The 25,083-nt window shown below is 43.7% G+C and overlaps 1 protein-coding gene across 1 annotated transcript; it reads left to right on the top strand.

Annotated features, from left to right (window-relative positions):
• The first annotated feature begins 318 nt into the window (after nucleotides 1–318).
• On the top strand, nucleotides 319–23,590 carry LOC134481688 (uncharacterized). Its single transcript, XM_063273718.1, has 3 exons — nucleotides 319–457; nucleotides 20,117–23,027; nucleotides 23,387–23,590. Exons 1-3 carry the CDS (start codon nucleotides 319–321, stop codon nucleotides 23,460–23,462), a joined length of 3,126 nt encoding a protein of 1,041 aa, XP_063129788.1. The 3' UTR covers nucleotides 23,463–23,590.
• The last annotated feature ends 1,493 nt before the right edge of the window (nucleotides 23,591–25,083 follow it).

Genomic DNA, 25,083 nt, shown 5'->3' with positions numbered 1-25,083 from the left:
TCACGGAACCCTAAGAGTTCTAATTGCATGAATATTGAAAACATTTTAAATTAAAAATGACATTACTTTTAAGATAGTGTTAGGACAATGCAACTCAGAATTACTGCATACAAGGAAGGGTTTGATGAGAGCCCCCTCCTCCTTCTCCTTTCTTTCTGCTTAGCTCCCAGTGCCATCAGGTAAGGTAGATGAACTCTGTTCATACCCCTAGCTCAGGGCCTTGCAAGCAAACAATCTCCAGGACATCAGTTTGAGGCCCCACATATACTGTTAGCCAGCCAACTCCAAATGCAGAAAGCTCAGCACAAAAACAGAAGCATGAAAATCCAAGATGACATAGTTCCTCTAAAACTGATCCCCTTAGTTATAGTAGACCCCGAGGAGAATGACGTCGAAGAACATCCAGACAAAGAATTTAAATATGGCTATAGCGATGTTCAGAAGAGAGAACAAAGAGGTAAGGAAGTCAGTGGAAAGTAAAGAGATTTCCTACCTGAACCTCAAGCCCACACAGGCACATCTGCTCTCAGCATCATTTAATTTTAATTTCCACATTTACATTGACATTTTATTATAATTTAAAGATAATTTTAATATATTCATAAGATTTACTAACCTGGCAAAAAATTGTCAAACAAATAGATTCTCTTCTAGACTCACATAGATGGGCAGTGACAGGGCCAGGGACCCTCTTCCCAAGACCTTTGGTTGTCTCCCCAAGAATGACTGCTTCCAGAAATCAAAACATGGCACTACAGACCTAGGTGACAAGAGAGGGAAGCATGAACAGCGTGGAATAATATAAAGAGCTAAATAGTATAATTTCTAATTCTGAATTCATATTCCAGTGAGCAAAGTGTTGGGCAAAAAGTAGGATTCCAATAATATCCCGAGGAAGGCTGTGAAAAATGCAGACAGTACTTTCTAGGAAGTAGTCTAGATCTGGAGGTGTCAGGATGCAGCTAGTGGGCCTGCAGTAGACAGGAGAGAATGGTGGCTGGAATTACTTTAGGTCTATTTTCCATAGGTATTTCCATAGATATTTACTGGGAGGGCAATTATTCTGGAGATAGGGCCACTTCACTTTTATGAAAACTTTTAAAGGTTTCTTTGAGGCTCTTACTCTAAACATTAAGACATCAGAAAAATGTTATCTATAGATTTTTATTAGTGGGTAGAAGTAACATTTTCTTGCATGTACAGTGTTGGGAGTGACATGTGTGACACGTGGTAGATTTGTAGAGTGAAATGATTTTGTTTGATATCATTCCTCATCTATGAGTGAAAAGAAAAACTGGGGCAACCTATCTTTGCTTTATAAATATTCTTAGTCCCCTTTAAACATTTATTTTTATTTTCAATTATGTGTAGATGTGTGTGTCTGTATGGGTTTGTGTATGCTTGCATGGATATCCTTGGAGGCCAAGGCCATCAAATCTGTTACAGAGTGCATGTAGCGCAATGATTTTCATTACTGTGAGGCGTCTAGAGAGAGTTGGCTGATGCTCTGGAGCCGACTCTGCTAGACAGTAGGCTTCAGTCTCAGACAGCCTTTTCCGTTGACAAACACTGCACATTTTCTTCAGGAATCCAGCAACACTACTGCATCAAACCTGCGATTAGAACAGTAAAGTACCGCTGTGCCGTGCTCAAGGCTCTCTGTGATCTCCGTTAAGGAGTATTTGGACCTGACGTTTAATAAGCATTGGCCAATAAAATGAGAGAATAAATATTTATTATTTCAGTGATGAGAAATTGATTTTATCATAGACTTGATCAGTTGTGCTAATTATTCAATATCCACTGATCGTACTGTCAGATTTTGAAGTGAAGTGTTTCGTGCCATTGGCATAGTAAATTCAAGGAAGAAATATGCTGTAACAGTTAAGGAAGAGGCCCTAGATGATAAGTCAAGGATTACTGTAATCAATGCTTACTGCATGCTTTGATACTTTATATAAACTATCTTGTCCGTTTAATCACCACTGTGAAACTGTATGGAATGTATATTTGGGCTGCCCCCTCTCCACAATGATATAGTTCTGCTCTTTCTTCCTTGATGTGCTTGCAGACCTTGTTTCTTCCCCTTGCCATTTAAGGATGTGGGTATATAATTAGTACTCACCCTTGGAAGGGGACACAAGTGTTGTGAGTTGCTTCTGATACACTCATAGCTCAAATACCTTCTGTACTCCTTCTCTGCCCCAATTACTACCTGAAAACACAGACGAAGTCCTAGAAAATAATAAAGCTATGTGATAAAATTCTAAATAATGTAACCATTTTACAGGAAGAAAAAAATTGAGGCAGCAACATCAAGTACCCATCAAGGAACTAGGCTATGGAGAAAACAGAATTCTGTTACATGATTCAGCCGTCACATATTCACAAGTGCACAGCTCATCATGTAAACTCAAGTCACTATTCTCTCCTGTTTCTGCTGAGATGTTAAATGTTGAGACAGACCAACTGTCTTTTAGTCAAGTGATGGGGAATAATAAGTTAACACATTTAGAAAAGCCTACAAAGAACATAGCATAAAGTAAATAAAAATTATACTGTGTGTGTGTCTGTATATGTGTGTGTGTGTATGTGTATGTGTGCACATGTATGTGCACACATCTGGGCATGCAGTTGGAACATTGTCATGTCAAGACTGCTTTTAATTAATAGCCCATGGTTGAGACCTGAGAATCTCTTCATCATTCATAAATTTCTGTTCTGGATCATTGGATAAGATTGACCTGTCACACAAGTTATGACCTGCCATACACCTCTGTTTAACAAGACGACTTAGATGTAATTTTCTCCTGGCAGCATCTGCTACTTGTCTGAGGTTGTAGGGTGGGTGGAGAGAATACTTCTGGGATGCCCTGAGCTTCAGAACAGTCTAGTCAATATCCTATGAAAAGACAAGATTGATCAGGATTCTATACATAATAAAACTTTCTTATGAGATGCAGAGAATCAGAAATAGCAGGGTTCAAGTCATCATCTTAGCTACTCTTTGGATTATAGTGTACATAGCAGTTTGTCAGTCTTATCTGGAAAAATGGTCACAACACTGACTCCAACCACCTTGCTGAAATTGTGTGAGGATAGAAAGCAGTCTCATCTACAGACACAATCTGTAGATACTGCACAATCAAACACTTACAAGTCTTCTCATTTCTGTGACATTCTTTTTTTTTTTGTATTTAGTATTTTTTTTTATTAACTTGAGTATTTCTTATTTACATTTCGAGTGTTATTCCCTTTCCCCGTTTACGGGCCAACATCCCCCTAGCCCCTCTCCCTCCCCTTGTTTATGAGTGTTCCCCTCCCCACCCTCCCTGATTGCCGCCCTCCCCCCAACAATCACATTCACTGGGGGTTCAGTCTTAGCAGGACCCAGGGCTTCCCCTTCCACTGGTGCTCTTACTAAGATGTTCATTGCTACCTATGGGGTCAGAGTCCAGGGTCAGTCCATGTATAGTCTTTAGGTAGTGGCTTAGTCCCTGGAAGCTCTGGTTGCTTGACATTGTTGTACTTTTGGGGTCTCGAGCCCCTTCAAGCTCTTCCAGTTCTTTCTCTGATTCCTTCAACGGGGGACCTGTTCTCAGTTCAGTGGTTTGCTGCTGGCATTCGCCTCTGTATTTGCTGTATTCTGGCTGTGTCTCTCAGGAGAGATCTACATCCGGCTCCTGTCGGCCTGCACTTCTTTGCTTCATCCATCTTGTCTAATTGGGTGGCTGTATATGTATGGGCCACATGTGGGGCAGGCTCTGAATGGGTGTTCCTTCTGTCTCTGTTTTAATCTTTGCCTCTCTATTCCCTGCCAAGGGTATTCTTGTTCCCCTTTTAAAGAAAGAGTGAAGCGTTCACATTTTGATCATCCGTCTTGAGTTTGATGTGTTCTAGGCATCTAGGGTAATTCAAGCATTTGGGCTAATAGCCACTTATCAATGAGTGCATACCATGTGTGTTTTGCTGTGATTGGGTTACCTTACTCAGGATGATATTTTCCAGTTCCATCCATTTGCCTACGAATTTCATAAAGTCATTGTTTTTGATAGCTGAGTAATATTCCATTGTGTAGATGTACCACATTTTCTGTATCCATTCCTCTGTTGAAGGGCATCTGGGTTCTTTCCAGCTTCTGGCTATTATAAATAAGGCTGCTATGAACATAGTGGAGCACGTGTCTTTTTTATATGTTGGGGCATCTTTTGGGTATATGTCCAAGAGAGGTATAGCTGGATCCTCAGGCAGTTCTGTGACATTCTTATGGTTTAGCTGCATTTGTAGCTGAACAAAGCTCTCAGTGCCAAGAAGAAAGAAAAAAAAAACATAGCATCTTATTTCCAACAGGAAGAAGAAATGATGCATGTGGTCAGTGCTGAGTGCCTGCTACTTCTGGCTCTTGTCATTGTCAAGGGTTCTGTGCCCAGAACTGGACCATGAATTGAAAATTAATTGTGGATTGGGGATTTAGCTCAGTGGTATAGCGCTTACCTAGCAAGCACAAGGTCCTGGGTTCGGTCCCCAGCTCTGAAAAAAAGAAAAAGAAAAAAAAACCAAAAAAGGAAAAAAAGGAAAAATTAATTGGATTATTCATTAATCAAGATTTAACAAACCTAGTAATGTGAATTCTGGATCAATGAAATAGGATATATCTTGACCTCTCTCACATAATGTTTTGTATTCAATGGGATATTGATACTTGAGTGGTTATCACATAGTAAGGTAGTAGATGTTATAACAGGTTTAAGTTCATGGCAATCTGGCATTGTGAAGGATTGGGATTTATCATATCTTAAGGGACATGTAGTGCTCAGATAAAGATTCTTGCTGAGATGACCCTTTGAGTCTTCAGTAGTGAATGGGAGATAGTAAAATACAAGTAAAATAATTGGGGAAGGAGGGGAAAGAAAGGGTTACCAGAATGAGAACTGAAGTTCATCATGACAGCATAAACAGCTAGATATTCCTGGAGTATAACTGTGTGTGTGTGTGTGTGTGTGTGTGTGTGTGTGTGTGTGTGTGTGTGTGTGCACGCGCCAGTAGAAAGACAAAGGGAGTAGATTACTAAAATTTTATTCTGCATGAAAATTTTGGCAGTCAGTGACAAGAAGTGCCATTGATATAATTTATCTGAAATAATGAGAATTGGAACTGTGGATATGGCAGGTAGGATTTAGTTTAACAGGGACAGAAAACAGTAGGTATTCTGGATGGAAACAGTGTGGCTGAGGAAAAATTACAGGTAAATTCTAAGTTTCTTATTTGAAAAATAATGGGGTTGATTTTTTTTTTTTGGCTCCAACTCTAACAGAGAATGCTGAAGCCATCCGCACTTGGGCGAAGGAAATAGGTTCAATGCTGTCTTTATTGAGTGTGAAAGCAAACTGTGAAATGGCAGCAGGCCTTTGAGAACCAGATGGTTACCAGTCCTTAAAAGCTGTGGCTTCGGCTCCATTCACTACCAGAACTTCCTGGACCTACAGGCCAGTGGTAATCCAGGGTGGACTTTTCATTCTCTAAAACAGGTACTTTCCTTGTTCCCTGTGACAGTTGTCATCAAGATTGATTCTTCTCCCAATCTCTCTATCTGTACTTCTAGGGAGCATCCCTCTGGCCCTCCTGGGTAACAAGTGAAAATTCAAATGTAGTATTTTGCGTCCTCTGGAAGGGAGGAGCCCAATATAGGGAGGAAAGAAGGAATCAATGTAAGGAGTTTGGGGCCTCAGTTCAGTTTCTACTCTGCCTCTGATTGGGTAAAGTCTGCTTATTCTTTAGGCCTCTCTGTTCTTGTCAATTCAAGGGTAAATTGAGATTCATTGCCATGCAAATTTCATTAAAGTCTTAGGGTTCTAGGAACCATCCAGATTGCATTTCTGCTTCAAGATGCTACCTTTGAGCTCTAAAAATTAGTATAATCTGAAGCATTAGCCTCTATTTAAAAAAGAAAGCAAAAGTGCAGAGCTTCTAAACGACTGAGTTCCTGGAAACTGGTCATAAATCTCTATGCATGCTCATTTGCAACCTGGATTTCCATTAACCCAGGTCTCTGTTAACCAACCCTGCACACAGTGTAATCTCTGTAAGTTTATGTCCTTAGTGTGTTGATGATTGATATTCAGCATGGTTGCCTCGAAGCAATGTGGGAATCCAAAGTCATTAAAGGCAGAGGAAATTGTGTCCAGCCCAGTTTCAAAGGTGAACTGTGTTGCTTTCACATGATTTGGAAGTCATTAATCTATGTGGGGCATATATCAGGACTCTCTGACCTTTATGTGGAGAGAATTTTTTAATTTCCGTGAGACAGATACTCTGATTAGCCAGAACTTCCTTTAAACCTGAATATAGTAGATAAGAGTGTTTCATATTTACCTTCGAGATCCAGGGCTGTATTCAGCTTAATTCCATTCTCACTAGATATTAAACAAAGGGAAGATGGTGCAGATATTTGAGGAACAGCGAAAACACATTTGTATTAAAAGTCTGGAGATAGGGTCACGGTTCACAGAAACGAACTATGTGAGCTTGGATAAACCACCATGTTGAGAATGAGAGGTTGCAGTAGATACGTGTTAAGGTCCATGTAGTTGTGAACCAGAATACATATATTCTAAATGCTTCAGTTCAGTATAGAACTCACTAACTATATCCTATTCTGTTTGCTATTTAAACTCTTATCTAGCTAAAATAATGTTAGGCTCATTTCAGAAAAAAACGAAGTCTTGAAGAGAGAGTGATGTGAATCACTTTTGGGCCCAGTGGGCTCCCTTTTCCAATCCCATTTTCCTGTGTCTCTTACGAGCATGAAACAGGTTGGAAATGTAGAGAATGAGGGCCAGTGCCTGCTATTGTCTCTCGAGAGGATTAAATATGTGTCGGTGTCTTCTCTGCGGCTTTGATTGTTGTTTTCAGTCTTCTCCTGTATCTGATCCTGTCTCCTGGCAGTTGGGAGTTGGTAATATGAGGATCAGATCTGCCTGCCTGTCTCAATAGCTGACAATTTATCTCTTGATAGTTTTTAGGTGCCTTGGATAAAAGTAATATAGATAAAATGAAAGAATGGATTTCTTTCCGGCACTTGTAGAAAAGAATGAAAATCTCCTTTAAAAATATGATTTCTAAAGCAGTCTGTCTCCACATAGGTGCTTGGTAGATGGAACTTGATGTTTTAAGATTAAAACATATCTCAGTGGTCGAATGATTTTAGGAGGGATTCTATTTATTAATATAGAGAAAACTCTCAGAACCTTTAATACAAGAAGGTTCGTTATGAATGTAATGCACAAAACATTCACTCTTTCCTCTAATTACACTCTGATCCCAATCAGTGTTGCTAGGCTAGTTTCAAATAAAGTGATTTTGTGAACAGTGTTCTAAAGCAGAATGACTGTCTCTTATGCTGTTATGTGCTCATTACTTTTGCAATAAAAACTGTGCTCAGTTCTCTTTAATGACCTATTGATCTGTATACAATGAGGAAATTGAGACACAGGTAAGCTAAGAAATAGTTTGTAGGAACACAGCCTGTATCCAACTCCCCATTAAGTAACAAATTTCAGCTGTTCAGTGTCTTCATGGGCATTTGAAGACTTGGGCTAAGTACATTGGTCTCTTCTCTCAGACCCCTGGCTTTACAGAGACCTGCATAGACTCAGACCCAGGTGGAAGAGACATCACAGCTTGCAGCCAGTGGTTCTCTCTACCCACATTACTCCTTTTATTTTGTCTTTTGGGACTTCTGAGGATTCCCTCAGTCTTTTGGAAAGAAGGCTTATCTCTGGGTCTGTGAATAAGGAAGCTATTGTAGGCCTTCTGGTCTTTAAGGGACCTGAATTGTACACCTTCTGTTATAAGGAATGATAAGCATCTCAACAGCAAGGAAAAAGTCTGTGTGGCAACTATAAAGTGTTGTGTGAAATATATAAAGAAACAACCCATGCTGTCACTGGCTATGCTCTAATAATGTGGTTTCCTTGCCCCCAAGGTTCCCATGGTCCCAGTGCAGCAGCCACCCGACTCAGCCATTCTCTTGCTTTGGATCTTGCTCAAATGCCCAGCCATCTGCCCACTGTGGTTAGCTGTCACAAATCCCTGTAACCTGGGAAAATCAAAACTATAGAGGCTTGTAATTTATCAGTCAGACTTATATCAGTAATTTCTCAACCCACAAAATGCCCACACAATGAACTCAGAGCTAATTAATATTGATATAAGCTGCCCACCTAGATGGGACAAATTGTCCTGTATTATTCCATCCCTTCTGTGATGGCTACCTGCGGCTATTTAAAGCACATGGATTGGATTCATCCTTCTCTTCCTCCATCTACCTTCCTTCTCCCTGTGTATCCTTATTGGTCCCATCTTTAAAACTCTCAGTCTGCTTTCTTTATCCACTGCCCTCACCTGCATATAGATGGCAATCCACAGAAGGGGAGCTTGGTCCAGAGAGCCACATCTTGGATGTATTTCCATGGTATTGGGGTTATGCTGTTTGATTTGTGAGAATTACCAATGCCATCTGGAGTGAATGGGGTATTAAGGTCTATGGAAGGCTTTCATGTGGTCCAAATCCAGTACCCATTCACTGTGTCTGAACAAACCATTTTAGGATCCAACCCTCATTTTTTCTTATCTACCTTGTAGGGTTGCTGGAAGACTAAATTTGATGATACATGCAATGATGGCTGGATACACAGTTAATGGCCCATAGACAGTAGTGGTTCTTACTGCTATTGGTATAACTTGCTTTCCTCTGTTCTCTCCCTCTCTCTTTCTTTAAATCTCCAAGATAATACTTTGTGCCATTTTGGTGAAATGAGGATCAAAGCAATCTTAGATGGTCTTAAATTATTTGTTTACAGTCAGAACAGGCTTCTGGTGGTCCGTAGCCTTCTTTGACTCCTTTTTTTGAAGATGGGCAAATTCGTAATCACGTGGAATCAGAAAACATTCCTAATCCTGTTTTTTTTTTTTTTTTTGGGTTGAGCCAGGGTTCTTTGGCTGCCAGCTTATCTACAGGCTTGGCGAGGGACACTGAATCCAAGGAATAATAAGGAGAATAATATAACAGATCATCAGTGTCTTTCTCAGGCTTCTTCATGAACATATGTGCATGTTATCTCTTTCTCTCTCTCTCTCTCTCTCTCTCTCTCTCACACACACACACACACACACACACACACACACACACACACTGGGCAGGGAGATGTTAATATTTCTCAAATACACCTCTCCTTTTCTTACTGCAACTTCTTTGTAGGCCCCTATAACATGTTTAGACCTTTATCCAACAGTGATTATCTTGATGACCTTATAGGGGATACATTTGTAAGACCAGGAGAGACCAGGGCGATCCTAAATATTAGGTTGCCACACAAGAAGCAGAGTAGGATGGAGGTCTAGGCACACATAGGAGGAGTTATATTTGGGATCCACTTGAGGAAAATATAATAGCAGCACTTACAGGGTAATGGGGTGTGAACCTTGAGGGAGTTGTTTCACTATAGTGCGACTTCTGGGATTCTCACTTAGATGATTAGTAAATACTTTCCAGGCCTCACTGGAGAGGATAGATTTAACTACTGAAGTCTACTCTAGAGTCCTTTAACTAGGTTGGAATGAAACATTAATGGTCTTTGGTTGAAAATATAAACACTAGCTTTCAGTTCATCAAAATGTAAATTGTTTTTAAAAATCAACTTCCATGAATATCTCTTAAAAGCATAGGTTACCAACTATGGCTATACATATGTATGGGATGTATGTTTATCAGGTGAGCAATATACAGGTGAGCAGATGTGTAATTTGATGGATGATAATAACTAGAATCCAGAACCTAGTTGCTTGTGCCTTGATTCAGATCACAGCTTGTCACTCACCAGCTCTTCTTAACCTCACTTATCTCAGCTTTTCTACTGGCCATGTGTGGCTAAAAGTTGCACAGGGCATAGCGGTTTAATAGCTAGGGTAAGTTTATCGTTTCGTGGCACGAAGTGTATTTGTATGCTTATGCATCTGCCGCTACCATCCCTATCCAGAGCTTTTCATCATCTTCAGCTATAAAGAGAGGATTTTACTGCCACTTTCACCAGACTCCTCTGAAGGGTTTGTATATGCATTTTTTTTTTTTTTGGAAAAAAAACCTTAAGACATTAAGAGGCTAACATGGTCTAAGTTTGGGCAGCTACTCAAGTGTGTTTGATGACTTTCTTATTTTAAAATCCAAAGTTATGATTTTTCCACTTCTCAGCTCCTTTGATAGTAATGGAGTCATGGAATAGCTTGGATATGAGGTATGTTTATAGTTGGGAAGTTATTTCTTATACTTCATTCCTAATGCATTAAGCCCTTGCTTTGTCCACAAACACATTCCTCCGAGGCAAATACAGTTCATGCTGCTTATGTTCAACTTTCTGCTCAGCAGAAAAGAGGACAGATCTAGACTCTGTACTGATTTTTTTAAGCTTATTTTGCAAAATAATATTATAAAAATTATGCTACTGTGGCATTCACTTTGCGTTCTTAGCTCAAACTATTTTGGTTTAATTGTTCCCAACACCATAGTATACGTTTGAGACAAGGTCCTCATATTTTTAGCAAGTCTACATTCCTCCTGAGATCCACATGAGTGAGACACCATTTATCTATCATGTTGATGGCAGCTCTGTGAGCTTAATAAAAGGCACTTCCCTGTCTTGTGGCAGTCATTGGCTTAAGAATTAACTTACGGCCAATTTGGTGACAGAAAGTCAACTAGGACTTTCAGAAATCCTTGTTCTTATTTTAGGGATTCCTTTTGGAACCAATTTTCCTTTGCTTCTGAATTTGTTGTAGATGAATGTCCAGAATTTCTGTAAGCATCTCATACCTAGCCTGAGCAGGAGGCTAACACATAGACATGCATGCAGTTTGCTGCAGAATACTGAGTTTAAAGTAATTTATGTTGCATTTGAAATCATTAATTTTATTGGCACTTAACTGGGCCATCTTATGTGGTCAGTCTTTCTGAATATATCAGTAAGAGCATATTTGATGAGATTTGCACTGGAATCTATGGACTTTGAGTAAATCATATTGCTTATTATAATGTGTTGGGTCTTAGAGACCATGGACATCCTCCAGACTTGAACTGTAGCATCGGGTGTCTAGCCCACTGGCTTATTCTGTAGATGGTGTGCATGGAATCCTCCACAATTACCATGTTAGTTAGTTTTATATCATTGACAAAATGTATGATACAGAATAACTTAAAGAGGAAGATAGATTTATTTGGATAAAAATTAGAGGGACTTATTCCATGGTCTGCTGGCATCATTGTTCTTGGGTCGAGAGACAGAACTTTATGGAGGAAGATATGAAGGAAACAAGATTTCTTACTTTGTGGTACCCAGGGATTAGAGGGAGATGGAAAACATAAGGCATAAGGTACAGCTTCCAAGAACATGTGTCTACCATCTGGCTTCCCCTACTACCTAACATTTACCCCCTAAAACAGACCGAAGTTTTAATACTTGAGCCTGAAAGATTTTATCTCTGAACCACAATGATTTCATGACCCACTTCCATCCACCTACCTCCACCCCTCTGTGTGTGTGTGTGTGTGTGTGTGTTTGTGTGTGTGTGTGTGTGTGTGTGTGTGTGTGTATGGAAAACCATAGAATAGCATTTGAAGACAGACTTAAATTGTGGCTAGAACCATGTTAGTACTTTTTAAATTAGCAGTTCTCTTCATTTATGCCTCCATTTTTATGTATGAGTGTATTGCCTGCATGTATGCTTGCATACTACTTGCACGTCTGGCATGGTAAAAATCAGGAGAGGGTATCAGAAATCCCCTGTAACTGGGGTTATAGGTGAGTGTGAGCCACATGGGTGCAGGAAATCAAACCCGGATTTTCTGCAAGAGCAACAAGTGTTTCTAACAGCTGAGCTGTCTGTACAGCCTCTGACAGTTTGACTGTGAATTCAATTAGGCTTAGAATCATGTATGAGGTTGTTCATGTTTTTGAGAGAATTTTTAGAGAGGGTTAACCAAGGAGGGAAGACTCACCCCGCATATTGTAGCCCCATCCTTTGGCCTAGTGGCCTAGATGTCAGTAAAGGAGAGAAATGAAAAAGCTAGCCTAGCATCAGCAGTCTCCTGTTTCCTCTTGGCTGCTCTCAGCTGCTGTGTTTGTCATGGTGGAGTAATGTCTTAGAATCCATGGCATGGCCCAAAATAAATCCTTCTTCTCTTATGTTATTTCTGTCAGGTATTAGGATCACATGATAAGAGCATTCTGACATGAAGCATTTGCTTTTTAGTTTGCCTGCTCTGGGATTCCATAATCCTCTGTCTTAGCCTTTTCTTCTCTCCTAAATGCTTTCTCTACTGTACTGTTGCCTCTACTGACTCTCTTGATATTTGGTCTCTTTGAAGGGCAATGCTATTTATTATAAGATCCTTCACTGGAAACCCAAGCCAGTAGGGTTGCTCTAATTTGCACCTTTCCAAAAGTATATGCCAAAAGAAATGTCTTTTTCTTATAATGTTACCCAGCTTCAAGTACTTCTTTTTGAAATTTTTATTACATTTTAATTAATGTAATTTTAAGGGCATTCACGCATGGCATGACACATGCTTGTGGAGTTCAGCAGAAAATTTATAGGGCAGTTTTTCTCCTTCTACTATGGGTTCTGAGAACTGATCTCAGGTCACAGGCTTGGTGGCAATCACCTTACCCACTGAGTCTTGTCACCAGTGCAATTATTTCATTACAGTAATGCAGAGCAGGCACATTACCTGGTACCCTATGAAATAATTTTCCCTGTATATCTCCCAATCTTCTCAAAATTAAGCTGAACAAATAAAATTTACCTCCCCTCATATCAATTGTGTGGTATTTCACTAGCAATTCTTGGGCAAGTTATACAATCTAGCCTTAGAATCTGGTTCATGAAATGAGTATAGAATAATGTGAAGACTGACAAGACAATACATATTTGATCACAACAAAGTTCTTGGCATATATTTCATGGCATAGGTTATTACTCTTCTTGATTTCTTCTTCAATATCTTAAGCATAGTCTATCAGCTATAAAATCAGAGACCTTTTCTGCAGGTCAGAAGAGTATAATCCATACAGTAAGTACTCATGGAATATTTGATGAAGTGAGAATATATACCCTTCTCCTGGAACCTCAGATTTATCTTTGTTTTTTGCCCCATTCATTTACTGACCAGATGAAGTAATCAATCAGTAAAAATTATTACTTTGACTTCCTAAATCCATTCCACAAAGCTCTCCTAGTCCAGAAAATTATTAACATTTTATTAGGCTAATATAAAAGTCTAGGTTTGTTGTAATTTGTTGCTTACTCTTTTGAAAATATGTTTCAATTGGGACATACTTGGAAAAAGGGGATGGGAGAGTGTAGCAAGAAGGTGAAAAATGAAAACTCTTCCCATGTAGAAGGTGGAAATGGTGCCATCGAGTCAGTTACTGTGTACTTTCCACTCTAGAAGGCACTACATCGCTGCTAGCTGGGGCCAAGGCATGGTCAGATCGAAGTAAAGATTGTTCTGGGAAAGGTCTGTTAGGGGGTGAGTCAGACCCCCTGTAGTTTGTCCTGAAAGTCCTGGCTCTAACCCTTCCTGGGGAAGCTTTGTGTTTTAGTGCAATAAAGTCAGCACCAAGATCACACAAGTTCCTCTAATGACCAGGACTACAGGGATAAGCTTAAAAAAACTCAGTCTTTCTGTCTCTCATCTTTGTCTTTATTTGTCTGTCTTTCTGTCTATCTGTCTCTGTCTGCCCATCCTATGTGTGTGTGTGTGTGTGTGTGTGTGTGTGTGTGTGTGTGTGCATGTGCTTATTTTTGTGAGTGCAGGTGCTCCTGTATATCATGTGTATCTGGAGGTTGGAAGGCAACAGTCGATGTCAGTCCCAACCGTCCACCTTGCCTGAGCCCATATCTTTTGTTGTTTGCTGTTGTATATGTCAGACAAACTGAACCAGGAGTTTCCAAGGATTCTCCTGTTTCTCTCCTCACATCTTACTATAGGTGTGCAGGGATTACAGATGTGATTTAACATATCTAGCCTTACATAGATTTTGGGGAATCAAGAGTCAGCTTCTCAGACTTGCATGGAAGGCACTTTAACTAACAACTACACCCCCAATTCCTTCTGCCACTGCAGCTATGATGTTTAATCATTATCACCATACATACTCTGTACATTTCTATTAAATGCATATTAAAGGGTTCTAATGTAAGTCTCTGTTCAAAATGTTGCAGAATGATATTAAAATCCCTTTTGAGAACAGCCCCACAATTGGCTTACATTTCAGTGGGAGAGGATCCTAGAATTTGTCCTCATCCTTTGATGCCTACAGTCCCTAGAGGAAATACAGCTACTATAATACAATGAATAAATAATGATCACACCATCTTGGGACACCTTAATGTTATCCTTCTAAAAAGCTGATACACGTTTTGTTAACAATGCATCTCTGTAGGAAAACACAGCGTACCACATTTTATGTCTTAAAATGTGGCTTAAAATCTTCATGGTTAACTAAATGAAATTGCAGATGACAATTTCACAAAGTAAAATAATTTGAATATTTTCATAGAATCCTTTATATTCTCTCCCTCCTCCCCTCCCTCCCTTTCTCTCTCTCCCTCTCTCTCCCTTCCTTCCTCTTTCCTTCTTTCTTTCTTCCTTTCTTTCTTTCTTTCTTTCTTTCTTTCTTTCTTTCTTTCTTTCTTTCTTCTATCATCTATCTGTCTATCTATCTATCTATCTATCTATCTATCTATCTATCTATCTATCATCTATCTATGTATTTATCTATGTATCTATCATTCATCATATATCTATTATCTGTCTATCTATCTATCTATCTATCTATCTATCTATCTATCTATCGATCTTATTACAAATCTATCTACCTATCTATTGCATAGTTATTTTGTCTTTATATAATACTTCTAGGTACCCCTTTGCCATTCATGTTTATGTGGTAAAGGCACCCCTTTCTAATCTGTGTTAGTTTATGGTTTGTTTTTCCTCTGTGAGGATAGGCCACAGGTACTGAATGTGAAAATGTGAACTTGTGTTTGTTCCTTATTGACCTTATTCTTCCCATCTGATGAACATCAGAGTCCCGCTGTTCCCACAAGGACAGAGGGAAACATCATATGCTGTCTGCTTGTACGACCATCACCTGGTAGTAGTTGTGAGTAGGAGTCATCGTAAAGTCATTCAGACAGCAGTCATCCTGCCTATGTGTTTAGGATGGAAGAATATGCTATCCAAGTTCTTATATTTATTATATTTCTAAAATATTTGAAATTCATGTCATACAATACAATCACATTTTCTCTTTGTGCAACATGTATTGATTTGCCCACTAATTCTATTTCCCCAGCTAGGTGGTAAGCTCCTTGAGGGGAAAAGTGTTATTTGTGTTCTCTGTAGCACACTCCAGAACACTCAACATATAATGTGTTGAGTTATTGATTTCTGTAAATAAGAGATGGATTGGCTACAAGACTTGGCTCATATTCCTGAAAGATTCAATTTTGTTTTTATTGCTCTGAACATCTCACTTCATTAGTGTGTCCCAGGCATCATCAGCTGGATCACTCCCTGTCAACACTTTCTGCTCTTTAGACTCCTTGACATGTTCTGCCAGCATCCAACCAAACATCAGCCTTCTTTGTTCTGACACTCGAGTAGTGGAGTCCTTTGGAGAAAAGCTCCAGCATTCTAAAGATCAAGATCCCAGCAAACATGCGTTATACCTATAACTTAGCTGGGATTCAGTGATGTTTGGCAGACGCTACTTTTCATATGTCTCTTTGGTGCTCTGTACCTGCAATATCTCTGTTCTTTTTCTAAGATGATAACATTTTGAGGGTCGAAAGAAGATAGATGTGAAGTGCAAAAGCGAACTGTACTCGAATTAAAAAAAATGGCTAAGGGACTTTTGACCTATGTTAAAGAAAGTAACCCAGAAGGAAAGGAAAATCCTGTGGTTTTGTTTCTGTTTTAAATAAAGTTACAGATGTACATTGCTTGATGACCTGGCGTTGGGTGGAGGGATTTCACAGAACAGAAAGAATGCAAAGTGTCTAATTTTAGTATTTATATTGATTACACATTTAAGCAATAAAGTTTAGATGTATTGAAATAAATAAAATATATCATTAAAATCAAATTTCATCTTTTTTACTGTTTTAATACACATACTATAAATTTTTACATTTGCTGTGTAGTTCATATTTAGGGTATGCCTTTTGCTCTTGACCATTACTAATCTGGAGGATAAGAAAGGCAGGCTCAAAGGAGAAGGCCTGCTGTGCTGGTATTTATTTGTCCTTCTGAATTGTTTAGGTGGTGATTTGAATAGGTTTGACCCTGTAGATTATGTGTATGAATGCTTGACCCATAGAGAGTGGTATTATTAGGAGGTGTGGCCTTGTTGGAGGAAGTATGTCACTGTGAGGGTGGGCTTTGAGGTCTCCTGTTCTCAAACTCCTCCCAGTGTGGAATCTAGTCCCCTTCTGCTGCCTGAGGATCAAGATGTAGAACTCTCAGTGCTGCCAACATAAAATCCACTTGCACACTGCCATGCTTCCCACCATAATGATGACAATATCTCTATAACTGTGAGCCAGCCCCAGTTAATTGTTTTTGTATATAACAGTTGCCTTGATCATGGTGTCTTTTCACAGCAATAAAACCCTAAGTAAGACAGCTTATATGAATAAGAGCATTTCAGACATAAGCCATAGAACACCGAGAGTGAGGTTGGATCTTCTCTGACTGCTGGCTAAGAAGACCATCTAGATGGTCAAAGTACTGAGCTCATGAGGCAGAGGCAGCATGGGGTAGACTTCTGTGAAGCCAGGAGTAGCAGCAGCAACTGAAACAATGCAGTGCTCACCTATTTTGTGGGAGTGGTGGGCTGAAGGCTATTAGGAATCTCACAAGCTCTGAGTATTTAAGATATCCAAAATGCCAATCAATGGAGAACTTCCTGGCACTTTGAATAGTATTCAGTGAGTAGAAATGGAGGCAAATGGAGATCTCTATCATTTAAATCATTTTGATCTCTACCATTCAAAGACTTGCACATGCAGAACAATAGATCTAGTCCCAGAACAATGGTTGTCTGGGATCTAAACAGGTTTAGGTTTGCTCACCTTAACCCCACAGGGCAGGCTGGTTTAGATATTTAACAAACCTCACCTGAAACACGATGACTTTCATGTTATTCATTGCATTTTTCTCCTTATTCTGGCTCCACCAAGAGGTTCTTCTGATTCTGTCTGTGACAGATTGCTACTGGACCTGCTCACATGTGTGTGATTAATATGTATCATAAAAATGTCTGCATATAGTTAGAATCAGAAAGGCCATTGGCCAGGGCTGGGGTGTCTGGGTCCTATGTCTGATTATTTACAGACTGTTGTGGGCTTCTCTATGAAAGACCCACCCCATGAGTCTTAACTCAGAGTTGCAACAGGCTTGAACAAGCCCAGGCACGCCCAGATACCTAGGGCCGAGTCACCGTTAAAACTAACAGACCATAAAAGGAAAGGAATACAGAACAGACTAGGAGTACCGGATCTGGTAGGAAGGGATAAGTCCCTAGCCCCTCCCCCCCCCCCGACATTCAGGACGTCCCAGCCCGCACGTACTCTTACCATGTTACAACCTCATTCGAATATGATTCAAACCTGCCAATGTGTGTAGCTATACCTTATTACCTCATCTTGTGAAATAACCAATCATATGTGAACATGTCTATATGCCTCGTTTAAATCCACCAATCCCCGTAACTATGCATCTGCTTCTGTATGCCCGCTTCTGCTTCCCCAAACCCTATAAAAGCCCCATGCTGGAGCTGCTGGGCGCGCAAGTCCTCCGAAGAGACTGTGTGCCCGCAGGTACCTGTGTTTTCCAATAAACCCTCTTGCTGATTGCATCCGAGTGGCCTCGGCTCGGTCATTGGGCGCTTGGGGGTCTCCTCCTGAGGGAAAGGTCCTCTCCGGAGGTCTTTTCATTTTGGGGGCTCGTCCGGGATCTGGAGATCCTCCGCCCAGAGATCACCGACCACCCACTGGGAGGTAAGCCGGCCGGCATCTGTCGTGTCTTACCCTGTCTTGTCTTGTCTTGTCCTGTGCGCGTGTTCAGTTCCTCTCAGTTTTGGACTCAGATCTGGGTTTTGGTCGGAGGAGAAGGCCCAGGGCCTTCGGTGTCTCAGGGTTCAGGACCCTCAGCGCCTCCGTTTGGGCGGGTCAGAGAAGGAGCTGACGAGCTCGGACTTCTCCCCCCCGCAGCCCTGGAAGACGTTCCAAGGGTGTCTGGAGCCCGGTTCTTTGGGGCTCAGCCCGTATCAGAGGGATACGTGGTTTTGGTTGGAGGAGAGGGTCCAGGACCCTCGGCACCTCCATCTGACTCTTTGTTTTGGGTTTTACGTCGAAGCCGCGCGGTGCGTCTGTCTGTTATTTGTCTGATCGTTGGATTTGTCTGTCTAATTTGTGCCCTAATTTTCTTTGAAGCTACCATGGGACAATCGCTAACAACCCCCTTGAGTCTCACTCTAGACCATTGGAAGGACGTCCGAGACCGAGCACGTGATCAGTCGGTCGAGATCAAGAAAGGAAAATGGCAGACCCTCTGCACGTCCGAGTGGCCCACTTACGATGTAGGATGGCCGGTGAACGGCACTTTTAACAAGACCACTATTTTGCAGGTTAAGGACCTGATTTTCCGCCAGAAGCCGTACGGACACCCTGACCAGGTGGCCTACATTGTCACCTGGGAGAGCTTGGCATTTAGCCCTCCTCCTTGGGCAGAACCCTTTGTGGACCCGAATTGGCTTCCTGTTTCCCCTAAACCTGTTTCCCCGAGCCCACCTGACCCTTTGGTTGCTTCTTCCTCTCTCTATCCTGCTCTAACTAAGGAAGAGTCTCCCAAAGTCCCTCCCCCGAAACCTGTCCTCCCAGAGGACCCAAATTCCCCCCTTATAGATCTCCTGTTGGAAGAACCTCCTCCGTACCCTGTACCTACAGCCCCGCCAAGAGAAGAGGAAGTGGAGCCGCCTGCTAGACCTCGACTCGAGGCGGCCCCTTCCCCTGTGGCTGGAAGACTTCGGGGACGACGCGAGGTGACGCCAGACTCCACCTCCCAGGCCTTTCCGCTTAGACAAGGGGCTGGCGGCCAGATGCAATACTGGCCGTTCTCAGCGGCCGACATATATAACTGGAAACAACACAACCCCCCCTTTTCTAAGGATCCGGTGGCTCTCACCAACCTGATAGAATCTGTCTTGCTTACCCATCAGCCCACTTGGGATGATATACAGCAACTTTTACAGGCCCTCCTGACCTCTGAGGAGAAGCAGAGAGTGCTCTTAGAGGCCAGGAAACATGTTTTGGGGGACAATGGACACCCCACCTTGCTCCCGGAAGAGATCGATGACGCATTCCCACTTACGAGACCTGATTGGGATTTCACCACGGCTGAAGGTAGGAGACACCTACGCCTTTATCGCCAGTTGCTCCTAGCGGGTCTCCGAGGGGCGGCACGACGCCCCACCAATTTGGCTCAGGTGAAACAAGTGGTACAAGAGGCTGCGGAGACTCCCTCAGCCTTCCTAGAGAGACTTAAGGAAGCTTATCGCATGTATACCCCTTATGATCCAGATGATCCAGGACAAATGACAAATGTCTCCATGTCCTTCATCTGGCAGGCAGCACCAGATATCAGGGCCAAGCTACAGAGACTAGAAAATTTACAAGGGTATACACTGCAGGATTTACTTAAGGAGGCAGAAAGAATTTATAACAAGAGAGAGACACAAGAAGAAAAGGAAGATAGAGTACGTAGAGAAAAGGATGAGAGAGACCGAAAAAGAAGCAGAGAGTTGAGTCGAATCTTGGCCGCCGTAGTTCAGGGTCAAGAGAAAAGGGGAGAGAGGGTGGGAGTTCGAAAGGGGCCAAAGCTAGATAAGGATCAATGTGCGTATTGCAAAGAAAGAGGACACTGGGCCAGAGATTGCCCTAAGAAACCCAGCGGGCTCCGAAGACCCCGCCCACAGACCTCCCTCTTGGCCCTAGATAAAGATTAGGGAGGTCAGGGCCAGGAGCCCCCCCCCTGAGCCCAGGATAACTCTTGAAGTTGGGGGGCAGCCAGTCACCTTTCTGGTGGACACAGGAGCCCAGCACTCAGTCCTCACCCAGGCCCCTGGACAACTCAGCGACCGGACGGCCTGGGTACAAGGAGCCACTGGCAGCAAGAGATACCGTTGGACTACAGATCGACGGGTTCAGCTGGCTACTGGTAAGGTGACCCATTCCTTCTTACATGTTCCGGACTGCCCATACCCTCTGCTGGGCCGTGACTTGCTTACCAAATTAAAAGCTCAGATCCATTTTGAAGAAGGAGGGACCCGAGTAACCGGGCCCCGCGGTATTCCTCTTCAGATTTTAACCCTTCAGTTAGAAGATGAATATAGATTATATGAACCAGAACAGGACAAGCCAAAATCTCCAGAAATAGACTCTTGGGTCACGAAATTCCCACTGGCCTGGGCGGAGACTGGCGGGATGGGGTTGGCGCTCCAACAGCCTCCCCTAATTATCCAGTTAAAGGCCACCGCGACTCCTGTCTCCATTAAACAGTACCCCATGTCATGGGAAGCTTATCAGGGCATAAAGCCACATATCAGGAGGCTCTTAGACCAAGGCATCCTAGTCCCTTGCCGGTCACCCTGGAATACGCCTCTGCTACCTGTTAAGAAGCCCGGCACTGGAGACTATAGGCCGGTACAAGATTTGAGAGAGGTCAACAAAAGAGTAGAAGATATTCATCCAACTGTCCCAAACCCTTATAACCTACTCAGCACCCTGCCTCCCACCCATACTTGGTATACGGTCTTAGATCTGAAGGATGCTTTCTTCTGCCTCCGGCTGAGCCCAGAAAGCCAGCCCTTATTTGCTTTTGAGTGGAAAGACTCTGAAATGGGGCTTTCGGGACAGTTGACTTGGACAAGGTTACCACAGGGTTTCAAAAACAGCCCAACGCTCTTTGATGAGGCCTTACACCGGGACTTGGCTGACTTTCGAGTCCAGCATCCCACTCTTATACTTCTTCAGTTTGTTGATGACCTTCTTCTAGGGGCCACTTCTGAGACAGCATGCCACCAGGGAACAGAATCCCTCTTGCAGACTTTGGGGCGATTGGGCTATCGAGCTTCTGCCAGAAAGGCTCAAATTTGCCAGACCCAGGTTACTTATTTAGGCTATCAACTAAGGGACGGACAGCGATGGCTGACTCCGGCTAGGAAACAGACCGTGGCCAACATCCCAGCCCCAAGAAATGGCCGACAGCTACGGGAATTCCTAGGAACGGCGGGATTCTGCCGCCTCTGGATTCCTGGGTTTGCCGAGATGGCAGCCCCCTTGTACCCTCTCACTAAACAGGGGGTGCTCTTCCAGTGGGGGGCAGAACAACAGGAGGCATTTGATAACATTAAACGGGCCTTGCTGTCCTCCCCTGCCTTGGGTCTCCCAGACATCACCAAGCCCTTCGAACTATTTGTGGATGAGAAGCAAGGGTATGCTAAGGGGGTCCTAACACAAAGACTGGGACCCTGGAAGTGCCAGGTAGCCTACCTGTCTAAGAAATTAGACCCTGTGGCCTCCGGTTGGCCACCATGCCTGAGAATGGTGGCAGCCATTGCCGTCCTAACTAAAGACGCTGGGAAGTTGACCTTGGGGCAGCCACTCACCATCCTGGCACCCCATGCAGTGGAGGCTTTGATAAAACAGCCCCCTGACCGCTGGCTCTCTAATTCCCGCATGACCCACTACCAAGCCTTGCTACTGGATGCGGAATGGGTCCAGTTTGGGCCCGTGGTCGCTCTCAACCCAGCCACTCTGCTTCCTTTGCCAGAGGAGGCAGAACAGCACGACTGTCTGCAGATCCTTGCAGAAGTACATGGAACCAGACCAGACCTATCGGACCGACCTCTCCAGGATGCTGACCATACGTGGTATACCGATGGTAGCAGCTACTTGGTGAACGGGGAACGGAAAGCTGGAGCCGCGGTCACTACGGAGGACAAAGTGATCTGGGCAAGTGCCTTGCCTGTTGGTACCTCCGCACAGCGGGCTGAACTCATTGCCTTAACCCAGGCGCTCAAAACGGCAGAAGGTAAGAGGCTGAATGTATATACAGACAGCCGCTACGCCTTTGCTACAGCACACATCCATGGAGAGATCTACCGGAGAAGAGGGCTGCTCACATCTGAGGGTAAGGACATTAAGAACAAGACTGAAATTCTGGCCCTCCTGGCAGCTCTGTTCCTACCAAAAAGACTGAGCATTATACATTGCCCAGGGCATCAGAAGGGACACAGCCCCGAGGCACGGGGAAATCGGCTAGCTGATGTCTCAGCGCGTGAGGCCGCCATGGGCACCCAAGTTCTGTCCTTAAAAGACCAAGATCAACCCACGTCTCCACAGCCGGAACAGACCGGTTGGCTCTACACCACGGAGGACACAAAGCTCCTACAGAAAATGGGGGCCGTTTGGTGCCCACAACTAAAACGGTGGGTCTACACAGGGAAAACAGTTATGCCTACAAAGATGACCTTTGAATTAATCTCCTACCTACATAAATTAACACACCTGGGACTCAAGAAGATGAAGACCCTCTTAAGACGAGAAGAGATTGACACCTACCTCCTGGGACGAGATCAGGCCTTGAGGGAGGTGACTGAAAGCTGCAGGGCCTGTGCTCAGGTAAACCCAGGAAAAGCTAAAATTGGACAAGGAGTCCGTCCCCGAGGACATCGGCCTGGTACCCACTGGGAAATTGACTTCACTGAAATCAAGCCTGGTATGTACGGACACAAATACCTCTTAGTGTTCATAGATACCTTCTCCGGATGGGTAGAGGCTTTCCCCACGAAACATGAAACGGCCAAGGTGGTGACCAAGAAGCTCCTCGAAGAAATCTTCCCCAGGTATGGAATGCCCCAAGTATTGGGGTCAGATAACGGGCCCGCTTTCGTCTCCCAGGTAAGTCAGTTGGTGGCCAAGTTATTGGGGATTGATTGGAAGTTACATTGTGCTTATAGACCCCAAAGTTCAGGACAGGTAGAGCGCATGAATAGAACAATTAAGGAGACTTTATCTAAATTAACGCTTGCAACTGGCTCAAAGGATTGGGTGTCCCTACTACCCCTAGTCCTATACCGGGCCCGGAATACACCAGGCTCCCATGGCCTGACTCCCTTTGAAATAGTATACGGGACCCCACCCCCATTTATCAATTTCTTTGATTCAAACATCGCTGAATTCGCTAATAGCCCTTCCTTGGCAGCACATCTTCAGGCCCTACAAATCGTGCAGAGAGACATCTGGAAACCTCTAGCCGCGGCCTACCAAGACAGGCTTGAACAACCGACGGTGCCGCACCCGTTCCAGATCGGAGACACCGTGTGGGTGCGCAGACATCAGACCAAGAATCTCGAGCCTCGGTGGAAAGGGCCCTATACAGTTCTCCTGACTACCCCGACAGCCTTGAAGGTAGACGGAATTGCGGCTTGGATCCACGCATCTCATGCCAAGGCAGCCCGACCTGAGGAAACGGCAGATCACAACATCGCGCCCCAGACATGGAAGGCTCAACGCACTCAAAACCCCCTAAAGCTAAGATTTTCACATTGTTGCTCTTAACTGTCTTATGGACTAGGGGTGGGGCGAGTCTGGGGGCTAGCCCCCACCAGGTATATAATATGTCCTGGATAATAACTAATTTAGAGACGGGCTGGTCTCAAGTCCTAGCTAATGGTAAGCATGCTGAAGGAACCTGGTGGCCCCCTTTGACTTTCGACCTTTGTCAACTGGCTAAGGACTCCTGGGAGCATACTGAGCGGACTCCCCACAACTCATACCCACCCTGCAGACACTCTGATTGGTATACTTGTCCCGGAGGTAAGAGGACACGGGAGTGCGGAGGTCCTGAGACCTTCTACTGCGCTAAGTGGGGGTGTGAGACTTACACTCGAGGATGGTGGGGGACCAAGAAGGGGGACTTAGTGGCCTTCTCCCCTGAGACTCCAGGCGAATCTCGAATTACAATAGAATTCACAGATCAAGGTAAAAACATAGATTGGAAGGTGGGGCGTAGGTGGGGGATACGGTTGTATACCCCTGGCCAAACTAACCCAGGACTCCTGTTCTCCCTCCAACTGGTGAGAGAACGGGTCACACAAGAGATTGGTCCAAACCCAGTCCTCATGGATCAAAAGCCCCCTTCCCGACCAGCACCGGCACTGCCCCCGGTCGGACCCCCACTATGGCTAAACACCACTCAGAACTCCGGGGATATCTTGACAACTCCCTCCCCGACTAGGGACCCTTCCACACCGGCCCCTCAGCTGCTAGGAACGGGAGACCGGCTAATCAACTTAGTGACCGGGGCATACTTGGCACTCAATTATTCAGAACCTGACAAGACCCAAGAATGCTGGCTGTGCCTGGTCTCTAGCCCGCCCTATTATGAGGGTGTGGCAGTCATGGGGAATTATACTAATCAGACTACGGCCCCGGCCAGCTGCACAACCCTCCCTAGCCATAGGCTGACGTTGCCGGAAGTCTCAGGACAGGGACTCTGTATAGGGACCATACCCCCCACTCACCAGGTCCTCTGCGCTATCACCGAGAGGATCCCCACTGGAAGCTACTACCTAGCAGCTCCTACAGGCACCTATTGGGCCTGTAACACTGGATTGACACCTTGTATCTCCGCCGCAATCCTCCGCAGATCCTCAGACTACTGTGTACTGGTAGAAATTTGGCCTAAGGTCACCTACCATGGGCCCGAGTACATATACTCACATTTTGAGAGGCTGACTCGATTCAGGCGAGAACCCATCACCATGACCCTAGCTCTACTCTTGGGAGGAATCACCGTAGGAGGAATGGCTGCAGGTATAGGGACGGGGACCACCGCCCTCATCGAGACGGGTCACTTTCGTCAGCTACAAGCAGCCATGAATGCAGATCTAAAAGCTA

Source organism: Rattus norvegicus, chromosome 14 (assembly GCF_036323735.1).
Source record: "Rattus norvegicus strain BN/NHsdMcwi chromosome 14, GRCr8, whole genome shotgun sequence".
NCBI classification, from domain to species: domain Eukaryota; kingdom Metazoa; phylum Chordata; class Mammalia; order Rodentia; family Muridae; genus Rattus; species Rattus norvegicus.
Note: the sequence above shows the minus strand (reverse complement) of the source record. Positions and strands in the feature narration are given on the sequence as shown.

Coding starts and splice junctions, on each gene's coding strand:
- LOC134481688 (XM_063273718.1), top strand. CDS start 319: ATGAAAATCCAAGATGACATAGTTCCTCTAAAACTGATCCCCTTAGTT. Junction 458..20,116: donor TCAGAAGAGAGAACAAAGAG/GTAAGGAAGTCA, acceptor CTTGGCCCTAGA/TAAAGATTAGGGAGGTCAGG. Junction 23,028..23,386: donor CTCGAAGAAATCTTCCCCAG/GTATGGAATGCC, acceptor CTTCCTTGGCAG/CACATCTTCAGGCCCTACAA.